The sequence below is a fragment of the Fusarium subglutinans genome, assembly GCF_013396075.1.
Source record: "Fusarium subglutinans strain NRRL 66333 chromosome Unknown NRRL66333_c0000038, whole genome shotgun sequence".
In the NCBI taxonomy this organism is placed as follows: Eukaryota; Fungi; Ascomycota; class Sordariomycetes; order Hypocreales; family Nectriaceae; genus Fusarium; species Fusarium subglutinans.
In genome coordinates this window covers 106,211-130,393 of record NW_023502101.1, presented here as the reverse complement: position 1 = coordinate 130,393, position 24,183 = coordinate 106,211, and the positions used below count along the sequence as shown (strand labels likewise).

Here is a 24,183-nt window from a genome sequence, read left to right as displayed (position 1 = left end):
TTTTCAAATAAGTGCTCAATGCTTCGTTTTGCTTCTAATTTGACGTTATTTATAGCGGTTGCTCTGTTGAAACGGTCTACATTGTGGCGCCGGTTGGCCAATCAACTTGGACGCTTTATTCTTGATCCGCTTCCATTTATTTGCTTCTGCGACCCCATTTCAGGCGACGTCCACTGCATCATCCTTCTCCAATTCTCTAAACACGCACGCGTTTCTTTTCTGTTCCTCAATTATAATCATCACCTCCCTGTGATTCTCCGAAATGGCTGATGACAATCCTGGAGAGGCTTCATCCGCAAAGCCTCCAGGCAAGCCCGTCAATTGCAATGTCTGCAACAAGTCGTTTCCCCACAAAGGCTCACTCAGGCGACATCGGCAGAGCAAACATGCTGTCAAGAAAGACGAAGCAGACGCGTCTGAGCCAGGACAAGATGGCGAAACGGCCAGCACTTTTGATTGCGCGCTTTGCAAACAGTCATTTCCGCGTCAATCTTCGCTGACACAGCATCAGCGGAGTAAGCATGGTCCCCCGAAGCCTCAAGCCCCAGATACTTCTGCCACTCAAACTCAAACTCAAGCTGCGGAGTCCAAGCCGGAAGACTCCCTCGCGAACGACGCATCTTCTTCTGCCAAACAGGAAAATGTGAAGCAGGACGACAAGAGTCTGGAAAGTAAGACCACTTGTTCAATTTGCAACAGGTCTTTCGGTTATAGAGGTGCCCTGTACCAGCACAAGAGAACCAAGCATCGTACTGTGAAAACGGATACCGACACTCCCGTTAAGGGAGAGGACAAGACTCCAGATGCCGAAGAAAAGACAATTAAATGTGATGTTTGCGACAAGTCGTTCACCAGTCGGAATTCACTCCGAAGGCATCTCAAGAGCAAGCACACTTCAGATAAGAAAGGCAAGGGTCCAGCAAAGGGTTCAGCACAAGATGGCAATACAGCTGGCTCCTCAAAGCAAGTGCATACGACGCTGAAGGAGAGACATAATGTTGGATCTCAAAAGTTCAAGTGCATATGTTGCAATGAGAGCTTTCCTTCTGAGGATACCCTTATGAAGCATCAGGCAGAGCAACGTCAGGAAGCGATGAGACAGGTCATAGAGAATATGGCGCAGGTTGCCTTTGGTATGAGAGTATCAAATGGACAAGATGGCTCGGATGAAGAGGGTGAGGAGCAAGAGCCCATTGAAGAGACCGCGGCAAAAGAGAAGAAAGCCCCAAACATGCATCAATGCACGCTTTGCGACAAGAGCTTCCGTTTCAAATCTGCCCTCGTTCAGCATGGACTCATCAAGCATGCAGTGGCAGATGACACTGTTGCAGAGAGTTCAGGTCAAGGAGCAAGCGCGACGGCTGGAGGCAAGAAAGCAGAAGACGTTGATGAGGATGATGAGGATAAGCCCTATTGCCAGACCTGCCAAAAGACATTCCGCCACGCCAAAGGACTTGCGGATCATAAACTCAACAAACATGGCATCGTCGAAGCCGAACCCACAGACTCCAAGCAAGGTGTGCCTGAAAACCCAACTTTCAGATGTAGACCTTGTAACAAGACTTTTCGTCTCGCGACTGCACTTCGTCAGCATCAGCGTGACAGCCATCCCGAGATGCACCGACCGAGATATTCAGAGGACGATATAATGAGACAGCTACTGCGAATGGCAGTTCCACCATTTGGTCGTGATGGCGATGATGATGATGATGATGATGATTATGAAGATGAAGACGAGGATTATGAAGACTATGAAGACGAAGATGATTTTTTCTCATATCCTGGCCATGGAGGATTTGGAAGACACCAGTTTGACTTCCCAGCTGGTATTCAGCCAGGCGATATATACGACTCCGATGACCCAGACTATGGCTATCCTGGTTTCTCAGATGACGATGACGATGATTCCGAATTTGAAATGGAGAATGATAGAGGTCCTCCAACGCTCTGCACACACTGCAACGAGAATTTCCCGCAGATGGTACTAGTGGCACATCAATGGCATGTCCACGGTATCAGCCACCCAGCTGTTGTCGATGTCCAAGCCAAGATCGCAAAGGATGAATCCTACGGCCCCAAGCGCACCGTCTGCACGGGCTATCCTAATGCGAAGGAATTCCCTTTCTTCTTTGAAATCAAGTATTTCCTAAGAGATTGCCAGTTTAGCTGTGGACAGTCTTTCGAGACTGGCACGGAGCGCATGAACCATGAGGTAGAGGCCCATAATCGTTGCATCACATGCGAGACGTACTTCCAGACCCGGGCCACTCTTGAGGTAAGTAACCTTTGCATCCATACCTATCACACTGCTGACTCAACCCCCTTAGAATCATCAGGCCAAATCCAAAGTCGTTGATACCGTCGTCAGAGATTTCGACCACTGGCTGGAATTCGCCGTCCCTGCACAAGTACACCACGAGAAGCAGAAAGCAAAAGCAGCTCGCAATCCCGGCAAAAACATCGACTGCATCACATGTGAACGCAAGTTCGACAAAGCATCCACAATGATGAAACATGTCGAGAATGGGAGATGTATTCCTGGCGTGAATGAGATGGATATATTTGTCCTCGGACAGAAATTCGCTGAGGCAGGAGCTCCCTGTACTAGGTTAGGAGGTTTCTTTTGCCCGATCTGTAAAAATAGATCTTATATGGTGTTGAGTGAGCTTATTAAACATGCGGAGGGAGATGAGTGTAGTTTGAAGGTTCTGAATGGGCCGTTGCAGGAGTTGATTTCTTTGCTGATGATGGAGTTTATGAGTATGATCATGGGGCTGGGTGCTGGGGATGGGATACCAGGGTTTGAAGTATAAGATTGTCTTTTGATATATGCGATGGTTTGTCGATTTCTCTCGGGTAGTCAAAACTCATGTATGTAATTGTGATCATATACATGCTGGAATTCTAATTGAAGAATTGACAGACCGTTCAACTTGTAAGACCCTGTATAAGTTGGAATAAGCCCGGGTTATGAATAAGCTTGTTATACGCATATGATATTCCTTTAGATTTACCCACCGAGCAGGCAATTTCAACATCCTGTCATTTCAGAGTTATTGCTTCCACAAAACTCGGCGTTATGATATACTGTCTAAATTGTTAGCTAGGTGTGTTATTTACAGTTGAGGCTCGTGGCTGAGAGCTTAAATCAGCAGACGGAACTTAGTTCTGAGAACAAGAACATAACTCAATAATGACGAGAAATGTACTGAAGACCATCCGAGGAAGAAGGCACGGCATGGGGAGACCACAAGATCAGATGAATAGGAGAAATAGGCCTTGGTAGAGAGGCAATTCGTACTAGGTCGTTAGGCATTCACCTAGACAACGACTGTGAATCTTGTGTCTGGCGTTGACCAAACACATTTTTCTGGTGTAGAATGCGTGATATATAATGATCCCGCAAGGAGACTTTAACTATCACGGCCGCTTCAAAGCTGTTAGGTCTCATGGAGTATCACGCTGAAGACAACGAAAAGGCTACGCAGAAATGTGCGCTTTCGGGGGTCTGGCATAACCTTGACACAGAAGACCAGACACCCAGCGCCAGTATACGTCTTCTTCATGGCGTATGTTGACAAAGAGATGGAAGACTAGATCTTAGGACAGCTTGTTGAACTGGTTGGCATATGTTAATGTCTCACTTGGGGTTTAGCATCTCCAGAACAGCAGTCCTATCAATAAGCTGGTCTACCCGAAAACTAATAAGTCTCAGCGGAAGCAGAAAAACGCGCGACTTATACCTTTATTGGATGACTAAAGATTCCAGGCTCCTGAAACGCTTGGACGACTGCTGAATGACAGCAACCACGATGCATGCATACTTGCGGCACGGTCGGTAGCTTATGATATATTTTCTCCAGGAAATAGCATTTGCTGATGAATGCGCAAACATTGAATGGTGAAATTTTTGTGCAACTTGTGCTTGGTTCTTGAAACATTACTCAAGGCATTGAAACGTGAATGGTGAGTGCAGTTACAATTCGCAGAAACATCGGGTGACAAGAATGCTTGATGGGTGCTGACGAGTCCGACATGCGGTCATTTCAACCAATAACCGCGGGGCAGCAGTCTGGGGAAGCTTACCTTTTGGGACGCTTACCCGAAGATGACAAAGGTTCAAGAATCGATTGCCAAAGTCGGGCAGGCAGACCCATATAGTTTTCGCATATTGGCTGGCTAAAAGTGACTCTTGTGGCGCAGAGATGGACATGGAATTGGTGTTGTCGTACAGTACAGAGCGACCTCTGTGGGTTACATAACGTCGGCCGGTGTCGTCACAAGGCAGACTTTCGCGTTGGACCGACCTTACATGCGTTGTGTGTCACCATGTAACAGCCGTTGCCTGCTGCTGCATAACCGGAAGGCTTATCAAGTGACAGACCAGTCAATCTGAAGCATGTTCTGGAAGACTGTGACGACCTGCCCGCGATGACAGGTGGACTTCCCTTTGCTGGTGGACCCTGTTGGCCAAGTCTATCCACCCATCTGGGGCTGTCCATTTAGATCCCTGTCGCCCAGAGTGCTAACTGGAGTATCGTCAGCAGCTGAACGAAGAACAGAGGTATCGCAAAGATGACATGCCTGACGAAGCATCTTCCGGTCATCTTCGCTAAAGCACGGGCATCAGAGCCGACGGCAGGGAGGATCACAAGCCAGAATTGAGATAGTCGGATGGAGATCTCATCTCAGGGGATGTCTCACTCCAGGTCTCAGATAACAGAGCCTAATAATCGTCAATGGAATCTTGGGGACCATCCCGAACATTTCGGGCCCAATACCGGGACCCAAGTGCCGCCTGGTGTGCCGGATGTATACGGGCGACGGTCCCGTGGTGTCACGATGATGATGGCACACGAAAGCAAACAGAGTGACAATTCCATGGTTCATTTTCCAGGCGGAATAAGAGCGTCAGAGATTCAACGCCCAACGACCGGCAGGGTATCATCAGAATCGAACCATGTTGACATGCGCCGTGACCGGGTGGTGGAGGGCATTCTGAGTGGAGGTTCGTCTTTGGCTGACAGCTTCCCAATCGCGAGAATCGACAACGGCCCGAACGCCGCAATTAATTTGAAAAGCAATCCTCCATTCCAAGTTGTGACACAGTGATCACTTCTTGAGACTTTGTGAATGTTCTGGCCAGTCTCGTTTATGTTTCGTGTGTAAGCTGAAGCGACTGCCAGATATCCATACACGATTGAAACATGCTGCAGCGCCATGCATGTTTCTTGTCACAGGTATTGCGGTCCATCGCAAAGATATGCGTGATATCTTTCTGCGACTGTCCACGTCCGCTGGTTACTCAAGCTCCATGCATGCTATTTAATGTTCAGCCGACGTCAAGTTGCCGACAACCATGTCATGTCGGGTACACTCGCAGGTACGACTGCAACCCATGAACCGCAAGTTTGTGCTGTAGCCCAAACAATCTGTCCCCCAAACACCGCTGCTGCGAATTGCAGATGTCAAGTCTCAACACTTGGAGGTGTGATTCAGGTGACTTTGGCTGGCGGTAATCCACAGCTCGAACCCATGGAATGAATCGGCGTCTAAGAGCACCCCGCTAAAACCCCCAGCACTGGTCAAGTCAAGAGCGCAATCCCGGGAAAAGGGGTTTGCTCAAATAAAGGTAATTTGCGTATCCACAATATCAAGATGATGGCTTGCTCGTTTGGAGATGTAAAAGACAATACGTCCGATTGATGTTGACTTTGAAGAAAGGGGAAGGAGAACGTGCCAAGATGTGGAAACACGCGCTTTGATGCAGAGGATACTGTAAGTGGGCTTTGGCAAGCTGTTGCGGTGCAACATCCATTGTTGATATTGCGTTAATGCGATTCATGTTTGGATATATCTGTACTGGTTATTGCCGATCCAAAACTTATCTGCGTTCTTTGCCAGTATAACCCACTGTTTTTACCTGGAGCGCCAAGTTTACAGGATGAGGTGCATCCCTAAGCGACCGACCCGTCTTGGTTCATCTCCCATGCAAGTTTGCGCTGTTGTACCTGAACCGTGCTTCACGAGAGAGGTCTGTCATGTCTGTGTGCTTTTGAACACGCATGGAGCAGGCAAAGACCCCGGGCATCCCAGAAGATCGCGAAGCACTGAAGCGCTGGAAGCCCGCGGATGGCGCGATGAGTTTCGGCCGAGGTTTAGTGAGAGGCCGGGATAAACCTGCCCGGGAAAGGGTGCTGGATCAGTGTCGTTATCTCGGGGTCCAGTGATTTTCCGCTAGGGCCATAGTGTAATTGGATTGAGCTGTTGCAGATTCCGGTAGAAGTACTCCGTACATCAATGAGGGAGACACCGACTGAGGTGTACTCTGTTTGAAATTGATGATAACCTCATGTTTCCAGATCAGTGAGTTCGCACAGTGTTTCTCTCTCTTCAGCTGCACTGGCAACCCACCCGTCGTGGGCATCATCTGCTGGCATCGTGGAGCGTGGAGTTACGTTGCTGGCAAAAGGGCCAAGAAACGAGAAATGGCACCCCCCACACGTCGTCATTTCACACTCCGTTATTAGCCCCGTTATCGAATCAAAAGAGGATTGGGCCCAGCGCCTGGGGTTTCAACGGACAACGGGCGACCAGCGCCAGGACCATCTCTAGCCTCAGTGCCGGGGGATGTTGTTGACGGCCAGTACTGCGCTGTACTGTGGTTTCTTCATTGATAGGCAAAGAAGTTCAATGGCAGGGGAAACACCAAAACCGAAGGGAGAGAAGAGATGTCAGCTTTGCTTTTGGTCGGAATATTCGATCCGGTCACAGAATGCATGTCTTGTTTATACCCCGACATCGCAAAAAATCTCAGGATCGAGTGTTCTTTCGTGCTGGCAGGTACCTTACTGCACCGTGATTGCCTGTACCTCAGGTTCTGCCAAACGAGGTACAAGCAGTTCATGTACTCCGCCTTTTAGCCTGGCCAGGCTGTCATACAATGAACCGCCATGATTCGCATGCCGTAAAACAGCCGATACTTTGGTTCAAGTACCTGATTTACCCGCACCTCAGGCCTCAACTGCACTGGCACCTGCCAACTACGAGCCCCCAAAAGTCACTCTCCGGCCTGTGCCCACTACGAAATGCCCTGTTCCTTCCTGTCCAGTGAGTTTCCACTGTCCACTCCCCACGGCACGACGCTACTTCCTGATTTGATTAATTGATGGGCGAGAGAAGCCAGGCTAGGCTTGCTCCTTCTCCTTTCCCGCTCGCTCGGCCCTGGTTTTTTTCTCCCCCCATTCAATTCTAACCCAACCTATCCCGTCACGCCCTGTCCAAGTCGACGAGTCGTTCATCATCTTAAACCACCACCACCTTTTTCCCTTTCCCTTCTCCCTCTTACCTTTACGGTACCTCTTCCTATTTCTTCCTCCGCCTCGATTTTTCCGTCTGCCTTGCAGCGGCTTTAGTCTCGACAAGCGTTCTTCCGGTCCGTCGTGTTAAACTCGTCTCTCGTCTCGTCACCGACTTCTTGCGATTTTTTTTAATTCTTCGCACTTTTTCTCCGTCCCTCCGAGACCCTCGCGTGGTTTATTCCCGAGAATACGGCCCGTGGCGAGTAAACGTAAACCTTGCCTTGCGCTCACTTTCCCAACGAAGCGGCAAAAGGTTACCGACGAAGCTTAATCATATTCTTATCTCTCTTGGGTGAGTCGAGACCTCGACGCACAGGATTACGGTCGATTTGTCAACGTGTTGCGACGAGGGGCCCCGGAGCGTTAGGTGGTGCTTTTTGATGGATCCATGTCTTAGCTGGCCGATGGTGCGCATCTTGACGTCGGCCACAGCGGCAAATTTCCTCCATCACCTTTCGTATTGCCCTTGTTTCTGGCACCGCTCTCGCATTGCGCTGCACATCGCCATCGCATTCTGTCGTCAACATTCCGCAACAACACCAAACTGACCAGACATTCTACCAATAGACCCTCATCCGATATCTGAAAGAGTCCGAGCCGAATCGTCTACGTCCCGGTTTTCCCCACTCAACCCCGAGAACATTACAACATGTCCTACTACGACAACCCTCAGGCCCAGTGGTCGTCTTCTACTCCCAGCACCCAGCAGAACAACTGGGAGCACCAGGGTTCGACTACTCCGGTCCGCGCAGGTACGCTAGATTCACGACCGATCGATATAGAATCATAATTAACGCATTGATTTGTGCAGGCGCCAGCGGCCCCCAGCCCCAGGATGATTACGCCTTCTCGTATCAATTCGATGGTATGTTGGAGAACGTCCAGAGATTTTGCCGAGTTCGATTGCCCTTAAAGTCAGTGCTGGTGGTGCGACTTTGGCGGCATATTCGAAACCCGAACAAGACTCGACTCTACGAATGAAACAAACTGACACAATTGTAGAGGTTGATCGAGCATACGAGAACTTGCAAAAGTCTGGAAAGGGCTATGGAATGGGTGGTCGCCGTGAGTTTTCTATCCTGCGCTACTAAGCCTGCCAAAGGTTCCGACATGAACGGATGAACTGGTCTGGTTGAGTGTACCAACAAACATACTGACAAGATCATGCAGACTCCCGTGGTTCCCATCACACCCCCGGCCCCCGCCCGCACTCGGTAAACAACTTTGATGACGCCCGTGGTCAGGGACCCAATCTGCAAAACTTCTACGCAAACCAGCGTCATCAACCTTCACGAGGCTCCAACGAGGCAGAGCAGGTCATGCAGGCTAAGAGACGGATGGCAGCTCAGCGGGAGCGAGAGCTTCGAAACCTGCACACAGAGCAGCAATATCAGCGAAGTAGGCCTCCCTCTACTGTGTAGCACATTCAACTATGACAAAGAAACAAGATGGCATATAGAGAAAAATAATGTGGTCATGGGCGACTGATAATGTCGTTGGCCCAGACGCCGCTCGTGTTTCTTCCCTCCCAATTTTGAGCAGCATCTATGTAATATCGTCGAGTTTGTTGAGCATGGGCTAACAGCTTTTCTACGTAGCCGTCCTTTCCGAGGTGCCTCTGCCGCCCAACAAGCACATGTCCGAGGAGGAGACGCGAGACTTGATTGCCCGTCAACGAAGTGCCCTCTATGGCGAGGGTCCTTTTGCAGACAAGGCAGGATACGTGGATGAGACTGGTAATGTCCGCACAGGTGCCCCTGTCCCTAGCGGACCCTCAAGCATCCGTGGACACTCCCCTCTTGCCTATGACAGCGTAGGCCGTGCTCCCGCTACTGGCGAAGCCGGTACTCCCGTCTCTGGTGGTGATGCCCACGGTCCTCCCACTGAGCCCAACTCGCGACCTCATAGCACAGTCAGTCCCCAGGCTGCTGGACCCACCAACAAGGTCTTTGACAACGCTGTGGGTAACCAGAGCCGCACAAGTACATCCAGCCCAACTGGCGGCTCCCCCTCTCGTGATCTGAATCCTGGTTCCAAGCCCAACCAGGTTGGTGCCTCTGTGGCTCCCATTGGAACTCGTCCTTCTGGTACACCCACAACTTCAGCTTCATCGAAGCGATCCACCACTCCTCTTGCCTCTCCTGGTAGCTGGGGACGTGGCAACGGTGTTTGGGGTCAGTCGTCCGGTCTCGGTGCTCCTGCTAGTGTCTGGGGTTAGAAACGTTCGCTCACCAAGGATTAGGAGGAGCAACAAGGCGCAGGATTTAAAGTTGCATTTGGGACGGCGCAGAGGTAAACGTGCATTGCGGTCGGTATCTTTTGCGAGTACGGTCTTTGGCAACTCACGTCTCGAGTTCAAGACGGTGCGAGCATTGCAGGGCACTCGGATCTGGCGAGAGCCGAGTGATACAGTCAAGGTCACGGGTATTGAAGGGACGGCATCGACTGGGGAGTTGACATTGCTTTTCTGTTTTTTTTTTTTGCGGCAGGAGGTTATGAATTGGTGAACTGGGAGTTGCATTCGAACATTACTGGGGCGTCGCTATATCGTCTCGTTTATACTTTGAGAGCAGGAAAAATGGTGCCGGGTATGAAGAAACGGGAAGGATGGTTACAGTCTCAGTCTCGGATTTGAGATGTTGCGGAGTCTGGCCTAAACGGAATTGTCGGTCTGGCTCACCGTGGGAGCGGCAACTATATACCCAACAGGGCGGTTCTTACGGCGTTCACTCTGTTTACGACGACCGATCGGCCTGTGAAATCGACTGCGGCATGTGTTAGCATCAACTGCGTGGCGCGTCCGGAGTACCTTTCACGATGGAGGCATTTGAGTCGTCGGTGCGCATACCATGGTAATGGATTGGAAGGGAACCTACAAGGGCTTGTTTATGCTCACGAATCGGCGAGCGAAAAGGAATGTGTTTTATATACGGCGAAGAACACGATAAAAAGACCTAAAAAAAAAAAAAAGAAGAAGACAAAAATGGCATCTCAAGGGGTTCAAGGTGGATCAAGGTTAGGGTCAGTTATCTTTCATGTCTCTCATTTGTACTGGTTTGGGGGAAGCTTTCGGTTTGGGACAGGTTCTATAAGGGTTATTTTCGCAAGGGAAAGGAGAAATTGTTTTCTGGTTTCAAGATCGTGCTTAACAGGATGGGGTAGGCAGGGTTGATAGTAATTGCAAGAAGGGCCGGGGATAAAGGTAATACAAGTTTATTACGGAGTTGATCGGTTGGACGAGTAAATGTGCCTTGTGAGACATGCATGCATGTTGTGCGAGGTGGCGGTCGAGACACGAGATCGGAGCAGTGAGAATAGGTCCAGACTTAGTTTAAGTGCTGATGCCAAACTGCGATGGCACTATATCGAGGGGATAAAAATAAACAATCAGATTAACTAGGAAACTCTATCTTGCGTTAATTGATTAACGACAACAAATTGGATTATGCAAAGGATGATGAGAATTGCATGTGCGCGTCATGGGAATGTCCGGGGCCCCCACCGTGTCCGGACGGTCTTCTCCCCGCCAGGACCCTCAATCGGGGCCCCGAGTGGAGGCACCGGTGAGAATCTCATATGCATCTTGCAGTCAAGGTGCAGCTGCAGCTGGTGAGGGGAGGGGAATGAATGACGGGTACACTACGTGACGCGATTCTTTTGTTTATCCTTTTAGTGTAGGTACATATAGCTCATGGCTCTCGCTCCTTATTCACTCTGTTCGACTGCATATTGACTGGTTCCGTTGTTGCTGTAAAAATACTGACAAAATGCCCTCCTTTGACGAAAAGAAAGCTTACGTTGAGCAAGAAGAAACATTCTTCGACGATGGGCGTGAGATTGAGCTTCTTCATTACATCTATGGCCGGTCAGACATCGATGAGCTGCGTGGCTCGCCGGAGCGTGTTCTTCAAGCCATTGATGAGTTTGGACGTACCAAGAAGTACCTCATGAACGTGGGCGAAGACAAGGGCAAGATTGTGACAGATCTCATCGCTGAAGTGAAGCCCAAAGTCATGGTACACCAATTGACCTCTGCTCTTATGAAGAACGTACTGATAGGTACTGGTGTAGGTTGAACTTGGGGGCTACGTCGGCTACTCAACCCTCCTCTTCGCCAACGCCGTCCGCAAATCCGGAGGCACACACTACTTCTCCCTCGAGCGCAACCCCGAATTTGCCGCCGTCATAACATCTCTTCTTGATCTCTCTGGCCTGCGCGACATCGCCCGCGTAATCGTCGGCCCCAGCGACGCAGGCCTCGCCCGCCTGCACGCCAACGGCACAATCTCCAAGATCGACCTCATGTTCCTCGACCACTACAAGCCCGCGTACACGAGCGATCTCAAACTCTGTGAGCGTTTGGGCCTCGTAGGACCGGGGAGTGTCCTTGCGGCTGATAACGTCATCAAGCCGGGGAATCCACCGTATTTGGCGTATGTGAGGAGTAGTGTTGCGGAGAAGAGGGCGGCGAAGGGGGGGAATGAGAAGGACGGGTTTGCGGATAGAACGGCGAAACAGTATTTGAAGAGGGAGGGAGAGGAGAGGATTAATGAGGAGGAGGGGGATCCAAATCTGGTGTATGAGAGTAAGTTGGTTCACAGCTTTGAGCCAACTGGTGTTCCTGTGAGTACCACCATCCCACCACAGTTCATTGCCCTAGCTAACAATTGTAGGACGCTGTCGAGATTACAAGATGTACCGATCGCGAAGATTAGAGCTCTTTACCTTGGCACCAATCAATAGAATTGACTCCAACGTTTCGCGGACTCTGATGAGTGCGCACAGTATCAATCCCCTCAACTACCTACCTCTTTACCCTCGGGGCATGAGGTGTAAGAGTCTCCAGACGCTCGGGGAGGAACAAAATATAAGACTTTAGAAGAGAACGACAAAATAAATGTAGTAAAACGTCCTCTAAGCTTGGGGTAACTTGCCTGAGTCTTTTTGTCACTTCGGAGACTGCCCCTCAACACCAAAAAAACATCACGACCCCGCCGCCCTCGCTGGTCTCCACAGCCGCTCATCCCATGAGAGCCACGCCCGGTCAGCCCAATCGGTAGAGTGCGAGACTCTTATGAGTACGCGATCTCAAGGTTGCGCGTGACCCCCGCATCGGGCTGTTCCTATGTATCGAGTGCGAGCGTTTGCGAGGCTTACTCTTTTTGATGTTTTGTGGTAGGTAGGTCATGGGCTTGGTCGACGAGGAAAGCAGCTCGGTTACATACAGTCTCTTGGTGACTGAAATGTCGTACTGCTTTGACCTGTCGATAGTGCCATCTTTTGTTGACGATTGATAATGGTGGGTGAATGCTCGGATACGGTGATTGTGTTGAGGTCCGTTTGGCTCTCATCCTTACTGGTTCTGCGTGTAAGAGCTTTGTACGTCAACTAACGCATTCAGTCTAGGCATCTTCTCCTTCTTTTGCTACCTAAGGTAGTATTGATTGTCGGCGTTTGTTCATTGACCATCGCATTACAAGTGCAGCATGTGGTTGGCGCTATGAAGGACGAGCAGTGCCAGTGCCAGTGCCAGCATCGACAACAAAGTGGAAATCGCAGTCAATGAGTCACTGGGCATGAACAATTTTTGAACTTTTTATCTGAGCTTGCCTTTTCCTTTTCTCTTCTTCCCTCCCAACCATTACAACCTCATCTCACCTCTTCCCCCTTCCATCTGAGGAGTGCGCCTTCAATCTGTTTAGACGAAGAAGGCTTGGGCCCTCAATCCTAAGTTATCGACAAACTCAAAGAAGTTTATAAAAGCTTAGGGGCTTTTTATTGAGCTTCATTTGATATCCTACATTGAGTGGAAGCTTCTAACACAGCCACATATCTTGTCTTGAGAGGTAGCTCACGATATCATCTCTACCCATCTCGCCGAGCACATCGAAAAATCAGGAAAATGGATCTCTTCGACTTTGATGATGACTTTTTCCTTGATCCGGACTTAGACTTCGATTCGGACTTTGACCTCATGCCAGATGAATACCCAGGTTATGCGAATTGGGATTTGTATGATGATGAGGACGATGAACCAAACGCTGGACCCAGATGTGGCCTTTGCCAATTCAAATTTGAGGCATTGGACTCCATTGTTATTTGTATGCGTCCCTGTCGGATCTTGTTCCAACAACCTACTGATTAAGCACAGTCAACCCATTGAATCGTTACTTGCCTTCGCCTTGGGAAACCAAATATTACGGAACAGATACCTCTGGATACCTGGAGACTGGTTACCACTCATCTTGCGTCGACCAATTTCCCGCGGATTTCTCGCTTGGCAACAACACCCATTTCGACGTCTGGAACGCTACCCGTTACGGAGACTCAAAGTATAGAAACATCGGTAATGAACCTCTTCCCTCCTTTGAGGCAAATCGTCTACGTCGCTTGAAAAAGATGTTTGCTGAGGAGGTTATGACTGCCCTCGGGGGACGTCTTCCCCTTGAGGTCTGCGAGAACATCGGGCGCTATTGCTTGAAGGACTACGCAGTGAGACTTCTTAAAGATGCTTGGAGAAAGAAGAGCCATTTTGGACCCAGGGATGCCGCTTTCCGCGTCACCAAGTCCCATGAGGTATGGGCACAACACATCGAGTTCGAGGGTGTCCAGTATATCAAGTCTCTTTCAACCACCCGCCGAAACGAGAGCGACACGAAGCTCTTCGGGCCTGCGCACGGCACCCGTGTCAACATCTACTTTGCCGAAGATCCTCGGGGCATCCGTGAAGTGATTATGACTCAAGATGACGATACCCCATTGACTCAAGGAGAAGGCTTGACATGGGTTGTCAACCGCCGAATTGCCTTTCCATTCTGGTTCAAATCCAAGTCCGATGTGAGTTGCCTTTCGCCCCTTGATACCCACAGTTTTCACTTGCTCACTGGCTTTGTGCTCTCAGGGTCTCAAATTACGTGAATTAGCCATAACAAGAACGAAGAAGCTTGATGCCAACTACCGACAGAGGCGCTGGGCTCTTCTGCCCAATGACTTGGACGATTGCCGACTCGCTCCACCACTAGTTTTTGACAGGGAAGTGTCAACGGAGCCGATCCGAGCAGTCGACTGGAACTTACCTGGATGTCGAGGCTATTCCATTCTGATAGACATGAATTGCGTTTGTGACATCATCCCGAACAATACGAGAGGCCCATCCTCACGGTGGATGGATGTGGATAACGAGCATCAGGGTGCTTGGATTTACATACCTATTGATGAAGATGAGCGAGTCTCCGAGCTTTGGTTTCGAAACGGCGAGTTCCCCCGAGAGGATAGCACGTTTGGCAAGTACAGAAGTCTGATTGTAAGTTGCGATGCTATCCCCAATACTGGATATAGAGCACTGACATAGTTAACTATCATAGATACGCACAAGCAAAGGCCGTAGCTTTGTTCTCGGGTCTGACATCGAATCTCGCTCTACCAAGAAGGATGTATGCAAGTTCACTTACCAGGGGATTGCTGTGCTGTCGTTAACCCAGCCATCTCGAATGTTGTACTGCAAGTCTGGGGCTTGGCCTTCCAGGTTCTGGTTGTGTGTTGACCCAGCGGAAAGCTTGGATCAGCGCAAGATCAATCTCTCTCTACCGAAACCTTCGAAGCCCACTGCTTACGCAGGCAAACAGTTCTTATCTTCGGCTGTGGAGCTTCGAGATATCAGGACAATCGCAGTTTGCCGAAGCTGGAGAAGCTGTCCGGATGAGGGAATCGTCGGCATACTCTTCACATACGCCGATGGTCGTCAACGATGCATTGGGCAAATCCGCCTCGATCACATGGATGCGCCTCTCGCTATTACTTCGGGAAACATTTGGCTCGGCTGCGACAAGTCACAGAATGAACATCTCCCTGAAGGTTTCTGGCCCCGGACAAACAAGATCAAGTGGGTTGAGGTGGACAAGCCTTTGCGAGAAAAGGACCGCGAGTATTTGGAAGTACCGCTCCAAGGTTCTCTAGAATGGCAAAGCTCCGAGGGCGCGGGGTTCTATCATCACTCAGTGTATCATCATGAGAGCAGCGATCTACAGGATATGGTGGATGAGATGCACCTAGTGCTGGCCCATGACGCTGAGTCTGGAGGACGTCCTCGGGGAGTGGTCAAAACGTTCTCTGTGGTTATTTGAAACACAACAGGTCTCCCTTGATGTTTCTTGGCCAGATAATCCCCCTTACTGCGCCGCTGGATGGGGATGGATTGGATGGACGGCGGTCACTGGATGTTTTGTAGAGTTTTGTAATGGATATTTTCACTTCATCTAGCTGGACAGAGCAATATGCCTTCATCCCCTTGAGGCTCGTCATTATCAGTCTGTTTCACTATAACTTGATACAAAATAAATAGCAGCTACCATAAAGGTAGTTTTGTGTCGGGCTGCTCCTGAGTTGATCGTGGGTGTTTTGGTGCTTTGGCGTAACTCCGCTCGCGGATGGATCCTTTGCATTGAGAATGACAGTGGCTGGCATTGTTTCTGTTGTTTTAAGACTATTTTTGTGTAACCATTCGTAGAATTTGGCTTCATTGTAGTGATGCTGCACTGTTCTCCTTCCACCTGGCAAGCAGGCATTTGTTGCTTCTTCCCACTCGGCCTATCACTGAGAATACCTTGATTTCTCCACAAGTTCCTTTTATTTTTTCCGTTGCTTTCCAATTTTCCAATGCTATCTCTTGCGTGAGAGTCTTCTATTCTTGGCAGCTGCCAGGCACTGTCAACAAAAGGTACTAGACCTAAGGTAGGTAGGTAGTTGCGGCAGTAACAGTGAGAGTCAACAGGGAAGCGAGTCACATTCACTACCCGCCTACTCCGCTAAAAACAACATTGTTTCTGACTTCCGGGCATTCTCTTGCCTTCGCAAGAGCGCGCTGGACAACACTGTTGGAGCTAGCTGGTGCGGACGAGAGCTAACACCATTCATTGATCGCTAAAGCTTGTGACGTCTCAACGAGACACATCAAGAACTGGGAGGTACATATCACAGCGATTGAGAGTAGAGACAGCTTACTGGGTGAAAGACTTGATTGCATGTGTACCTATCATGAGATGCCAAAGTATTCATGCGTAGTCTAGAAGATCCTGCTTCTGGTTGACTGTCATCCTGGCCTCTGACTACCCTGACCCCCACGGTCTTCTTGCTTTACCCCTTGCTATATCCCTTTTTCCTAGGCCGATTCTCCTCAAAGCTATCTTGAGTGCCCAAAAAGGGCATTCCCTTTCCTGGGAGGAATTTTCTTGGATCTTCATGGAGGGGAGTCTCTGAACTACCCTCCAGGGGGCCTGCAGCCGGTTTGCCTTCAGCGACCCTAACGTGCCCATGGAACATCAATGCCATTGCCTTCTTTCGACGTTCCAATCCTCCATTGCGCTAACTCCTCTTCCCACGAGGACCGAAAACGGTTTTACCGCATAACCCGGGCGTGGCATTCCGGGGGCGGGTTCTTGCGATAGTGCCTCGAGGAATTCGTCCAGGGACACGCTGTCGTCTCGGTGGGACAGATGGCACTGGCGTTGACTGAAGTACCAGTCGAGACGCCCTCGCATAGGATCTAAGGTGGTTGGTAGTACTGACCACCGATGATCTTCTGGAAACCTCGGCTGATCATTGGCGTACTTGTAGGCTGCCAGGCCCCGAAGCTTGATCCCCTATTCTTGGTCAGCAGTCGTTAGCTTTGTCAATGTGATATACTTACATCAAATCTTGCCTTTAGATAAAAAGGCATCTTGCTGGGCGTGAACAATGTCCACCATCTTCCAGGCTCTTCCTCTTTTGACGGCACATCTTGACCAGAGGTCGCGATGAGGTCTACCACTCCCAGATAATCGTGTAGAGCGAAGATATTGACGTTTTCCCGGTTCTGGGACTGGGACTCAGAAAGTATCTGAGTCTCGTCGCCACCGACAGAATGGTGAGACAGGGATCTGACATGGCGGATGCCTTCATAGTACACATACTGAGCCCAAAGAGGCTTGCCATCTATGGCAATGGAGATACGCCCTGGCTTGGGCCGATCCTTTCTGAGCCAGAGGTCTCGAACGACCTGAACCGCTCGTTCTCGAAGGCAGTATTGTGTAATGATGTCGCACACTTCCCCAGGTAGACGATTTCTGATAGTCTGCAGAAGGCTTTCTGAGAAGGTCTTCTTCAGCCATTTCAGACGCCGCATTTGGATTGATGGAAGGGGATGTCGTCCTTCTTGCAGCGGTTCAAGGATAGTCGCATTGTAGATGCCGGGATCGAGGCGCTGATCAGGCATTAAACCTGCTTTTTGGGCCAAATCAACGCATTCGGCATGAAATGTGTGCTTGCAATAGTGAATGGTCCAATTAATTTCAGGTTCTAAATAGGTAGTCGTCCAAGGCTCACACTTTTCCCTGACTGTAAACAGGGTCAGAAGGAATAATTTGTCATGAAGGGGGGCACATACAAACAACAACGCTGTCATCAATACGAAAGTTGAACCTGCAGAGACCACAAGATGGGGAAAAGCCACTGTTTTCCTTGAAATAGGTTGTCTCCGAGGAATCGGACTCAGTATCGGAGTCGATATACGCGTGGTCTTCGTATTCGAGATCCATTGTGAAGGTGTCTGTGATGTCTTGTGGTCAGTCTACCATGTGTCAGATGAAACCTTAGGACCTTAACCTTACCTAAGGTAATCAAATACTTATGTGATTTTACCTAAGCTTAGGGGATCCCTTGTAAAGTTTATTTTCGTCCTGAGGGCAAGTTTGCGTGGGATGTTGAGATGGAAGAATTGATGTGGAAGAAGATGACTTGAGTTGCGGTTGACTCGACTTAAGAAGGCGGAAGAAGACGGATGGATAGAACTTCGAGGAACAGACGAGATGATCCATTCTTTTTGTGCAATGGAAGGTGCCAGTGGATCGGCTTCTGCTTCGTTGACACTGGAGTGCACTGTCGCTCAATCGTTGTCTAATCGTCTCAGCGTTGCATTGTTCAGCGATCAGAAGCAAGGCCAGACAGTGACAAACTGACATCTTGACCTTGGCAAGGAAGAATAATCGAATCTCATACAAATTTTTCATAACAGAATTACATCCACCGTGACTTCAGGTTCGTTGTGACAAAGGCCGCTGATTGCTTTGTCGTTATGGTCCCTCCCGATGCAAGCTCATTGTTGATGAATCGACACAATGCTTGCAGGCTTTTGTTCATTCTTTCGGGTACCTTCAAAGCAAAATGACCTTGAACTCGTTTCTTTGCCTTTCCCTTTGACTTGTTGCTATTTTGGGTCTCTTTGTTCTGGCGCGACAGTGCAAGTGACAGTGGATCGAGGGAGAAGGCCACATTGGGGAGGCAAGAAACCTTTCATGAGAACTGTAGCCTAGGATGAAATAAATGTAGTCTAATTTTATTTACAATTCTACAGTTTATGATAGTGTATCCTAAGTTATGACCATACCAGAGAATAAGTGACAAAGGAACTTGAATTGTTATATCTCGCAGGTCTTTTACTCCCACAGTCCGCGCAGTGCCTACACCTTCCCTCGAGCAAGCTACGGTACCAGCTGTGAATCGCTACCAATTTTACCTACCTTACTCAAATATCTCAAATCCCACATACAGAAACCTCCACTTCTCATCTCTCCTTCAAAATTTAATCCGCATTCTATCTCTGAACATCCCAAAAATTGTCATCCAGATTCCCCAATCATGTCCTCCTCCTCCTCCTCCTCCTCCTCCTCCGAAGACGAAGTGGAATCCATCGGGCCATTCGAGTTGAGCGACTATGAGAGCGAATGGGATAGTCAACCTGACCCTCACGATGATTCTAATTATGAATCCGATACGGACTCTGAAGTGGAGCTTCGCCCTCTGGCCTGGCATCACACGATGGCAGGGCCCAGCTGCGGCCTTTGCAGATTCGAATTCGCGGTCCACGAAGAATTTGTTGTCTGTATGTATAACTATTTCCTGCTGAGCTTTCTAGTGTATATGGAAAAAATTAGGAGAATCGCTTGATCTGCCACCAAACCGATCGTCGTGTTTTCTTTTGTAACCCCAGGTGTAATGCAAGGCATCACTGACTCTTGATAGACAATCCAGTCAGCCAACGCCACCCTCGCATTTGGAACGGCGAATACGAACCTGGATATGACCAGTGTTCTGCGATAGAGCTTGGATTCCACCATGGTTGCGTCGACTTGCTAAAGCCCAAGACTTTGGTCAACGATTGGCCGTACGCTCTTTCATCAGCTACCGCTGGCCGACAAGATTATCTTTTACCTCCTGTATCTTGGAATAAGCACCGGGAACGGTGGTACAAGAATTCTATTGCTGCTGACCTGACACAAGCTATCCGCGGACGTCTTCCACAAGAGATATGTCAATACATTGCGAGTTTCTGTATGCGCGAGCGCGCATGTCTCAATTTCCGAGATCTTTGGCTAGATCCAGCTCGTCCAAAAGGTTGGCTCAAACTTCTCACCATCGAGAGGAACAAGTCTGTTTGGGCCCAGAATATGGAAGTCGAAGGGCTGCGTTACGTTAGGTCTCTATCGACCCGCCGCCTCACGAAACAGGACACCTTAGTCTACAAAGCCAGATACAGGAAGAGGAGCGCCCGCAACAGACCTGAGGCTTGCTTAAACATCTATTACTCCGAGGATCATGGGGGAATCCGTGACGTGATCATCACAGAGAACAATGAGCTGCCCACTTTGAACATGGAACCGGGTCTCTCTTGGAGTATCTTTCGTCACCAAAAGACGCCGCTGCGAGTCAAACAAAATTACAAAGTGAGTCAACCTAGCTTCTCATATGTTCTGCGCTTACAAGTTCAAATAGGTCACCAGGCTACGCTTTCTGCGTTTCTCTCCAACTCCCCAGTTTGACAGGACGTACGAACCAAGAGCTTGGGGAGTTCTTCCAGAACACTTTGATTCGTTTCCACGAATTCCCCTAGCAATGAAATTACACCCCCATAGACGCCTCTACTATGAATCTGTTCGTGCGGTAGACTGGAACTCTCCTGGTGTATGCGGGTACTCCTTCTATGTAGAAAAGAACCTGATTCGCGGTATCGTTTTGCACAAACTCGGAGAACCAGAGCCAAAGGCAAGGGATGAGTACGACACAGCTGAAGAAACGTGGTTTTACATGCCAATCGACCCCAATGAAAGAGTCTCTGAACTCTGGCGTCGTAAGGGAATGGACCATCTTGGGACCGGAGAAATCGAGACGCTCATAGTTCGAACTACTAAGGGGCGTACCTTCACCGCTGGGATTGATGCTGGCTGCAGCGATCCCGTTGATGGAACTCTCAACTTCACGTACAAAGCAATTGCAATCTTCCCGCAAGAAGGAACTTCTCGAATGTTTTATTGCAGAGCGAATTGGATGTGGGAATACCTTGTGTTCGAGCAGCAACAGCAACATGGTCTCGGCAACAAGGGTGACCTTCAAGGTGTGGTTTCGTGGGATCAACATGAGGTGCAGCATTCATTCGCCCCCCCTAATAACCCGCTTACCAACCTTACCAACCTCGACTGCTTTGTCTATACATCAGCGAGTTTGAACGACGTCAGGACGATCGCCCCATGCCGAGGGTGGTCGGCCGTATTCCATGATCAAATCGTAGGGATGTTATTGACATATGGTGATGGTCGTCGAAGGTCCGTCGGGCAAGTGCGTCTTGATTGCCTGGACCCCCCCTTGTCAGTCTCCTCGGACTGTTTCTGGCTTGGCTTTCCGAACCACGACTCCAACAAAAGCGGTGATTGGCTCCCATGGTATCTGAAGGCCACCAGCTTTCAATTGTCTGAGCCGATGCCGAATAATTCCACTACGTACATCAAGGTCCCCTTTAGCGGAAGACTCGAGTGGGCTGTTTTGGACTGGGAGAGTGCTGTCCGACATGTTGAGGAAGGGGAGCCGTTCGATGAAATCGGCCAAGTTATGCCTGGCGGTCGGAAGGAAGTCTTGGAGCCCGCAAGCCCAGAGATCAAAACATTCGCTGTGCCAATTCGTGTCAAGGAGACTAGCTCTTGATTTCGTTCAGGGGCAAGGGGCATTGAGGTTCAGAGGCCTCGAACTGAGGGTTGTCATTTCAGTGTACCCACGGTTTGTAAGAATAGATACGGATTGATTGATTAGTAGATAGAAGGCAGTGAGGAATCTACTGTTGTGGAAGTAAACTCTCTGAACTTCACAATGATTGGTGAAAAGGGGCCACACTTCACCTCAGAGCACCACATGGTGAGAGGGATGTAAAGTCCTAATTTCTAATTTGCTTGACCAATACATGTTATCCCAAGACACGCTTGAGACCTGAATCTTCCTTTTCTCTCGTGAGAAACAGCAATGTGTTGGATGTAGTGCATTGCCTATGAATCGCCACTTTCCGTGTTCTGAGCAACTGCTGAATAAACAATTGACACTTTTTGCAACTCCCTGGCACCTTGGTCTCTCAAATACATTAACAAATAATGTTAAAATAAACTCCTCAAATGCACCCTAAGCTTATGCTAAGTTACCTCAATAAGCAGCCTAAACTTATGTAAAGTTACCTAAGTCTCGTCTTCGTAGAAGCACATGTCACCCGTTCGAACAGAGAACGTCTTGACCGTCTTGGAAGCAATTGCACGAGATGCAGCCTCGCGAGCTATCACTTTATCCATCTCGTCTTTCAGCTTATGGTCTTCAAGATGTCGCACAGCGTTTTTCGTGGTTACAGTCCCCCAGTTCGACCGCCACTCGAGCTTGCCTCTCAGCGGAATCTCGAGGTATTCCAATTCGGCATTCGGAATTGGTTTGCACACGCCTAGCCATGTTATATGCCCCGTCGGCGGGCAGGGCTCTTCTTCTTGATCAGGCTCCGTGTCCCCGGTGCTTCCAAGCCAAAACTTGTCAGTAATATTGACGGGGTCCTGCAAGTGATCCAGGCGAATTTGCCCAACGGATCGTTGACGGCCGTCTGCATAGGTGAAAAGCAGACCAAATATTTCGTTGTCTACACAGTTTCTCCAGTCACGGCAGGGGGTAATCGTTTGAAGGTTCTCAAGGTCGGCGGACGTTGAAAAGAACTGGTCAGACCAGTCATACGGGCCGGGCCTGGTTGGTGGTCCAAAAGAGAGTTCGATCTTGCGATCATTCCATGTTGTCATTCTCTCGAACCCCAGCCAAGACTGCGCATGTCCGTACTTGTAGTAGAATGTTCGGGCTGGAGCTGTTGATGGTAGATCGGCAAGCCTAGATGTGTTATTTACAGTTGAGGCTCGTGGCTGAGAGCTTAAATCAGCAGACAGAACTTAGTAGATCGGCAAGCGCTTCGTATTTAAGGGGCCGATCGCTGCACCGAATGTCAGGGCCAAGAACAAGACTACGACCGTTGCTTGTGACAACCTATGAGAATGTCAATATGCTTGTGTTGAGGTTTTCAGAAAGGTAACAGCATACTATGAGAGACTCTGATAGAGTCAAACCATCATCATCATCGGACGGGAAGTCCCCTGAGCGAAGCCATAGCTCGGAGATTCGTTCGTCAGGATCAACAGGGAAATAAAGCCAAGTTGATCTGACATTAAAGTAAGCATCAAGGATGGTAGGAGGTAACTTACCCGGCCTATAGGGAACGATTGAGTCAATACAGCTGCATTGCATGCCAATGACATAACCGGAGACTCCACATAGGTTCCAGTCGATCGCCTGGACTGCAGCCTTGTGACTACTCTCGAAGATATCATCGTCGGGAGCGCGAAGGTAGCCAAGGTCTCTGGGTAACGTAGCCCAACGTGTTCGTTGTGCATAGTGATATTCTCTTTCGTATTGTGTGATATCCAAGTTGCGCAGCTTAAGGCCCTACAAGGTCAAGTCAGCCTGGTAAGTACACATTTTATTATATCCAAGAGACAAGACTCACATCAAAGTTCATCCTGATATAGAATGGGAGATTGTAAAGTTGAGGGGGAATGAAGACCCATCGAAGGCCAGGTTCCTCAGTACGCTGAATCCCATCCTCCAAACAGGCAATGACGCTGCGTACTCCCAAACTATCTTCAGAGAAGTACATGCTTAACTCCATCCATGAGTCGACATTTGGTTTGGCCGTAAAAACCATCGTATCATTCTCGCTCATGCGAACGGTTGACAGAGACTTGACGTAGTTGCGACCCTCGATCTCAACGTACCGGGCCCAAACAGTTTGGCCATTGAGAACGGGTAGTGTGACATTATCATCCGGGCTACTAGGATCTCGGCGTTTCCAGGCATCCAGGTGAAGGTTCGTCGCATATTCGCTCAAGCAGTAACTTGCAACGCCCTCGCATACTTCAATCGGAAGTCGATTCCTGATGGCATGTCGTATTTCTAGGGAAAGTGATGATTTGAGCCATCGAGTGCGTTTTGCAACAAAAGACGGCGGTGGTTGAGTGAATGAACAATGGAATCTGAACTTAACGAGGTTTACCTAGATCCTTCTGAACCATGCCCTTTAGATGGCGATTGGAGGTTTTGAGCATCACCTTGGAGGCAGCTTGGGTACCTACATACCTATACAAGTATCAGTGCCAGCATGTGCCAAACGCGTGCCTCTGAGCAACACGTAAAGGTGAATGGCTTTAGTCCCACTACCTATTTGCTAAGGTATTCGTCTTCTATTCTCTTACCACTTCCATTTTCTCCTTCCTTCCTTTCTCTTTTCTTTTCCTTCAACTCATTCCTCAACCCTTCTAACTTTTCCACGGGGTGCAAGAAGACTTCTGACATTATACTGAGGTGCCAAAATTACTTAGTCGAAGATCTTCTAAATCTTTACTGAGTTTGCCTAAGCTTGCCTAAGTTTGCCTAAGCTTGCCTAAGTTTGCCT

The 24,183-nt window shown here is 49.2% G+C and overlaps 7 protein-coding genes across 7 annotated transcripts; 5 read left to right on the top strand and 2 right to left on the bottom strand.

Moving 5' to 3' along the window:
* Positions 1 to 262: 262 nt before the first annotated feature.
* Positions 263 to 2,939, top strand: FSUBG_4230 (C2H2-type zinc finger transcription factor; the record flags this gene model as incomplete). The annotated part of the gene is made up of 3 exons (XM_036682198.1): positions 263 to 2,275; positions 2,328 to 2,608; positions 2,924 to 2,939. 3 exons carry the CDS (start codon positions 263 to 265, stop codon positions 2,937 to 2,939), a joined length of 2,310 nt encoding a protein of 769 aa, XP_036540243.1.
* A 5,071-nt stretch (positions 2,940 to 8,010) lies between these two features.
* On the top strand, positions 8,011 to 9,579 carry FSUBG_4229 (uncharacterized protein; the record flags this gene model as incomplete). Its single annotated transcript, XM_036682196.1, has 5 exons — positions 8,011 to 8,113; positions 8,173 to 8,226; positions 8,364 to 8,426; positions 8,532 to 8,759; positions 8,960 to 9,579. The coding sequence occupies 5 exons, from the start codon at positions 8,011 to 8,013 to the stop codon at positions 9,577 to 9,579; spliced, it is 1,068 nt and encodes a 355-aa protein (XP_036540242.1).
* Positions 9,580 to 11,128: 1,549 nt separating this feature from the next.
* On the top strand, positions 11,129 to 12,076 carry FSUBG_4228 (catechol O-methyltransferase; the record flags this gene model as incomplete). The annotated part of the gene is made up of 3 exons (XM_036682195.1): positions 11,129 to 11,377; positions 11,433 to 11,984; positions 12,035 to 12,076. 3 exons carry the CDS (start codon positions 11,129 to 11,131, stop codon positions 12,074 to 12,076), a joined length of 843 nt encoding a protein of 280 aa, XP_036540241.1.
* Positions 12,077 to 13,263: 1,187 nt separating this feature from the next.
* On the top strand, positions 13,264 to 15,484 carry FSUBG_4227 (uncharacterized protein; the record flags this gene model as incomplete). The annotated part of the gene is made up of 4 exons (XM_036682194.1): positions 13,264 to 13,462; positions 13,513 to 14,198; positions 14,263 to 14,664; positions 14,726 to 15,484. 4 exons carry the CDS (start codon positions 13,264 to 13,266, stop codon positions 15,482 to 15,484), a joined length of 2,046 nt encoding a protein of 681 aa, XP_036540240.1.
* Positions 15,485 to 16,678: 1,194 nt separating this feature from the next.
* FSUBG_4226 (uncharacterized protein) lies at positions 16,679 to 17,932 on the bottom strand (the record flags this gene model as incomplete). The annotated part of the gene is made up of 3 exons (XM_036682193.1): positions 16,679 to 16,999; positions 17,047 to 17,732; positions 17,782 to 17,932. The coding sequence occupies 3 exons, from the start codon at positions 17,930 to 17,932 to the stop codon at positions 16,679 to 16,681; spliced, it is 1,158 nt and encodes a 385-aa protein (XP_036540239.1).
* A 1,099-nt stretch (positions 17,933 to 19,031) lies between these two features.
* FSUBG_4225 (uncharacterized protein) lies at positions 19,032 to 21,368 on the top strand (the record flags this gene model as incomplete). Its single annotated transcript, XM_036682192.1, has 4 exons — positions 19,032 to 19,275; positions 19,416 to 20,116; positions 20,166 to 20,218; positions 20,306 to 21,368. 4 exons carry the CDS (start codon positions 19,032 to 19,034, stop codon positions 21,366 to 21,368), a joined length of 2,061 nt encoding a protein of 686 aa, XP_036540238.1.
* Positions 21,369 to 21,886: 518 nt separating this feature from the next.
* On the bottom strand, positions 21,887 to 24,083 carry FSUBG_4224 (uncharacterized protein; the record flags this gene model as incomplete). The annotated part of the gene is made up of 6 exons (XM_036682191.1): positions 21,887 to 22,568; positions 22,675 to 22,721; positions 22,776 to 23,177; positions 23,239 to 23,645; positions 23,785 to 23,859; positions 23,984 to 24,083. 6 exons carry the CDS (start codon positions 24,081 to 24,083, stop codon positions 21,887 to 21,889), a joined length of 1,713 nt encoding a protein of 570 aa, XP_036540237.1.
* Between the last annotated feature and the right edge of the window lie 100 nt (positions 24,084 to 24,183).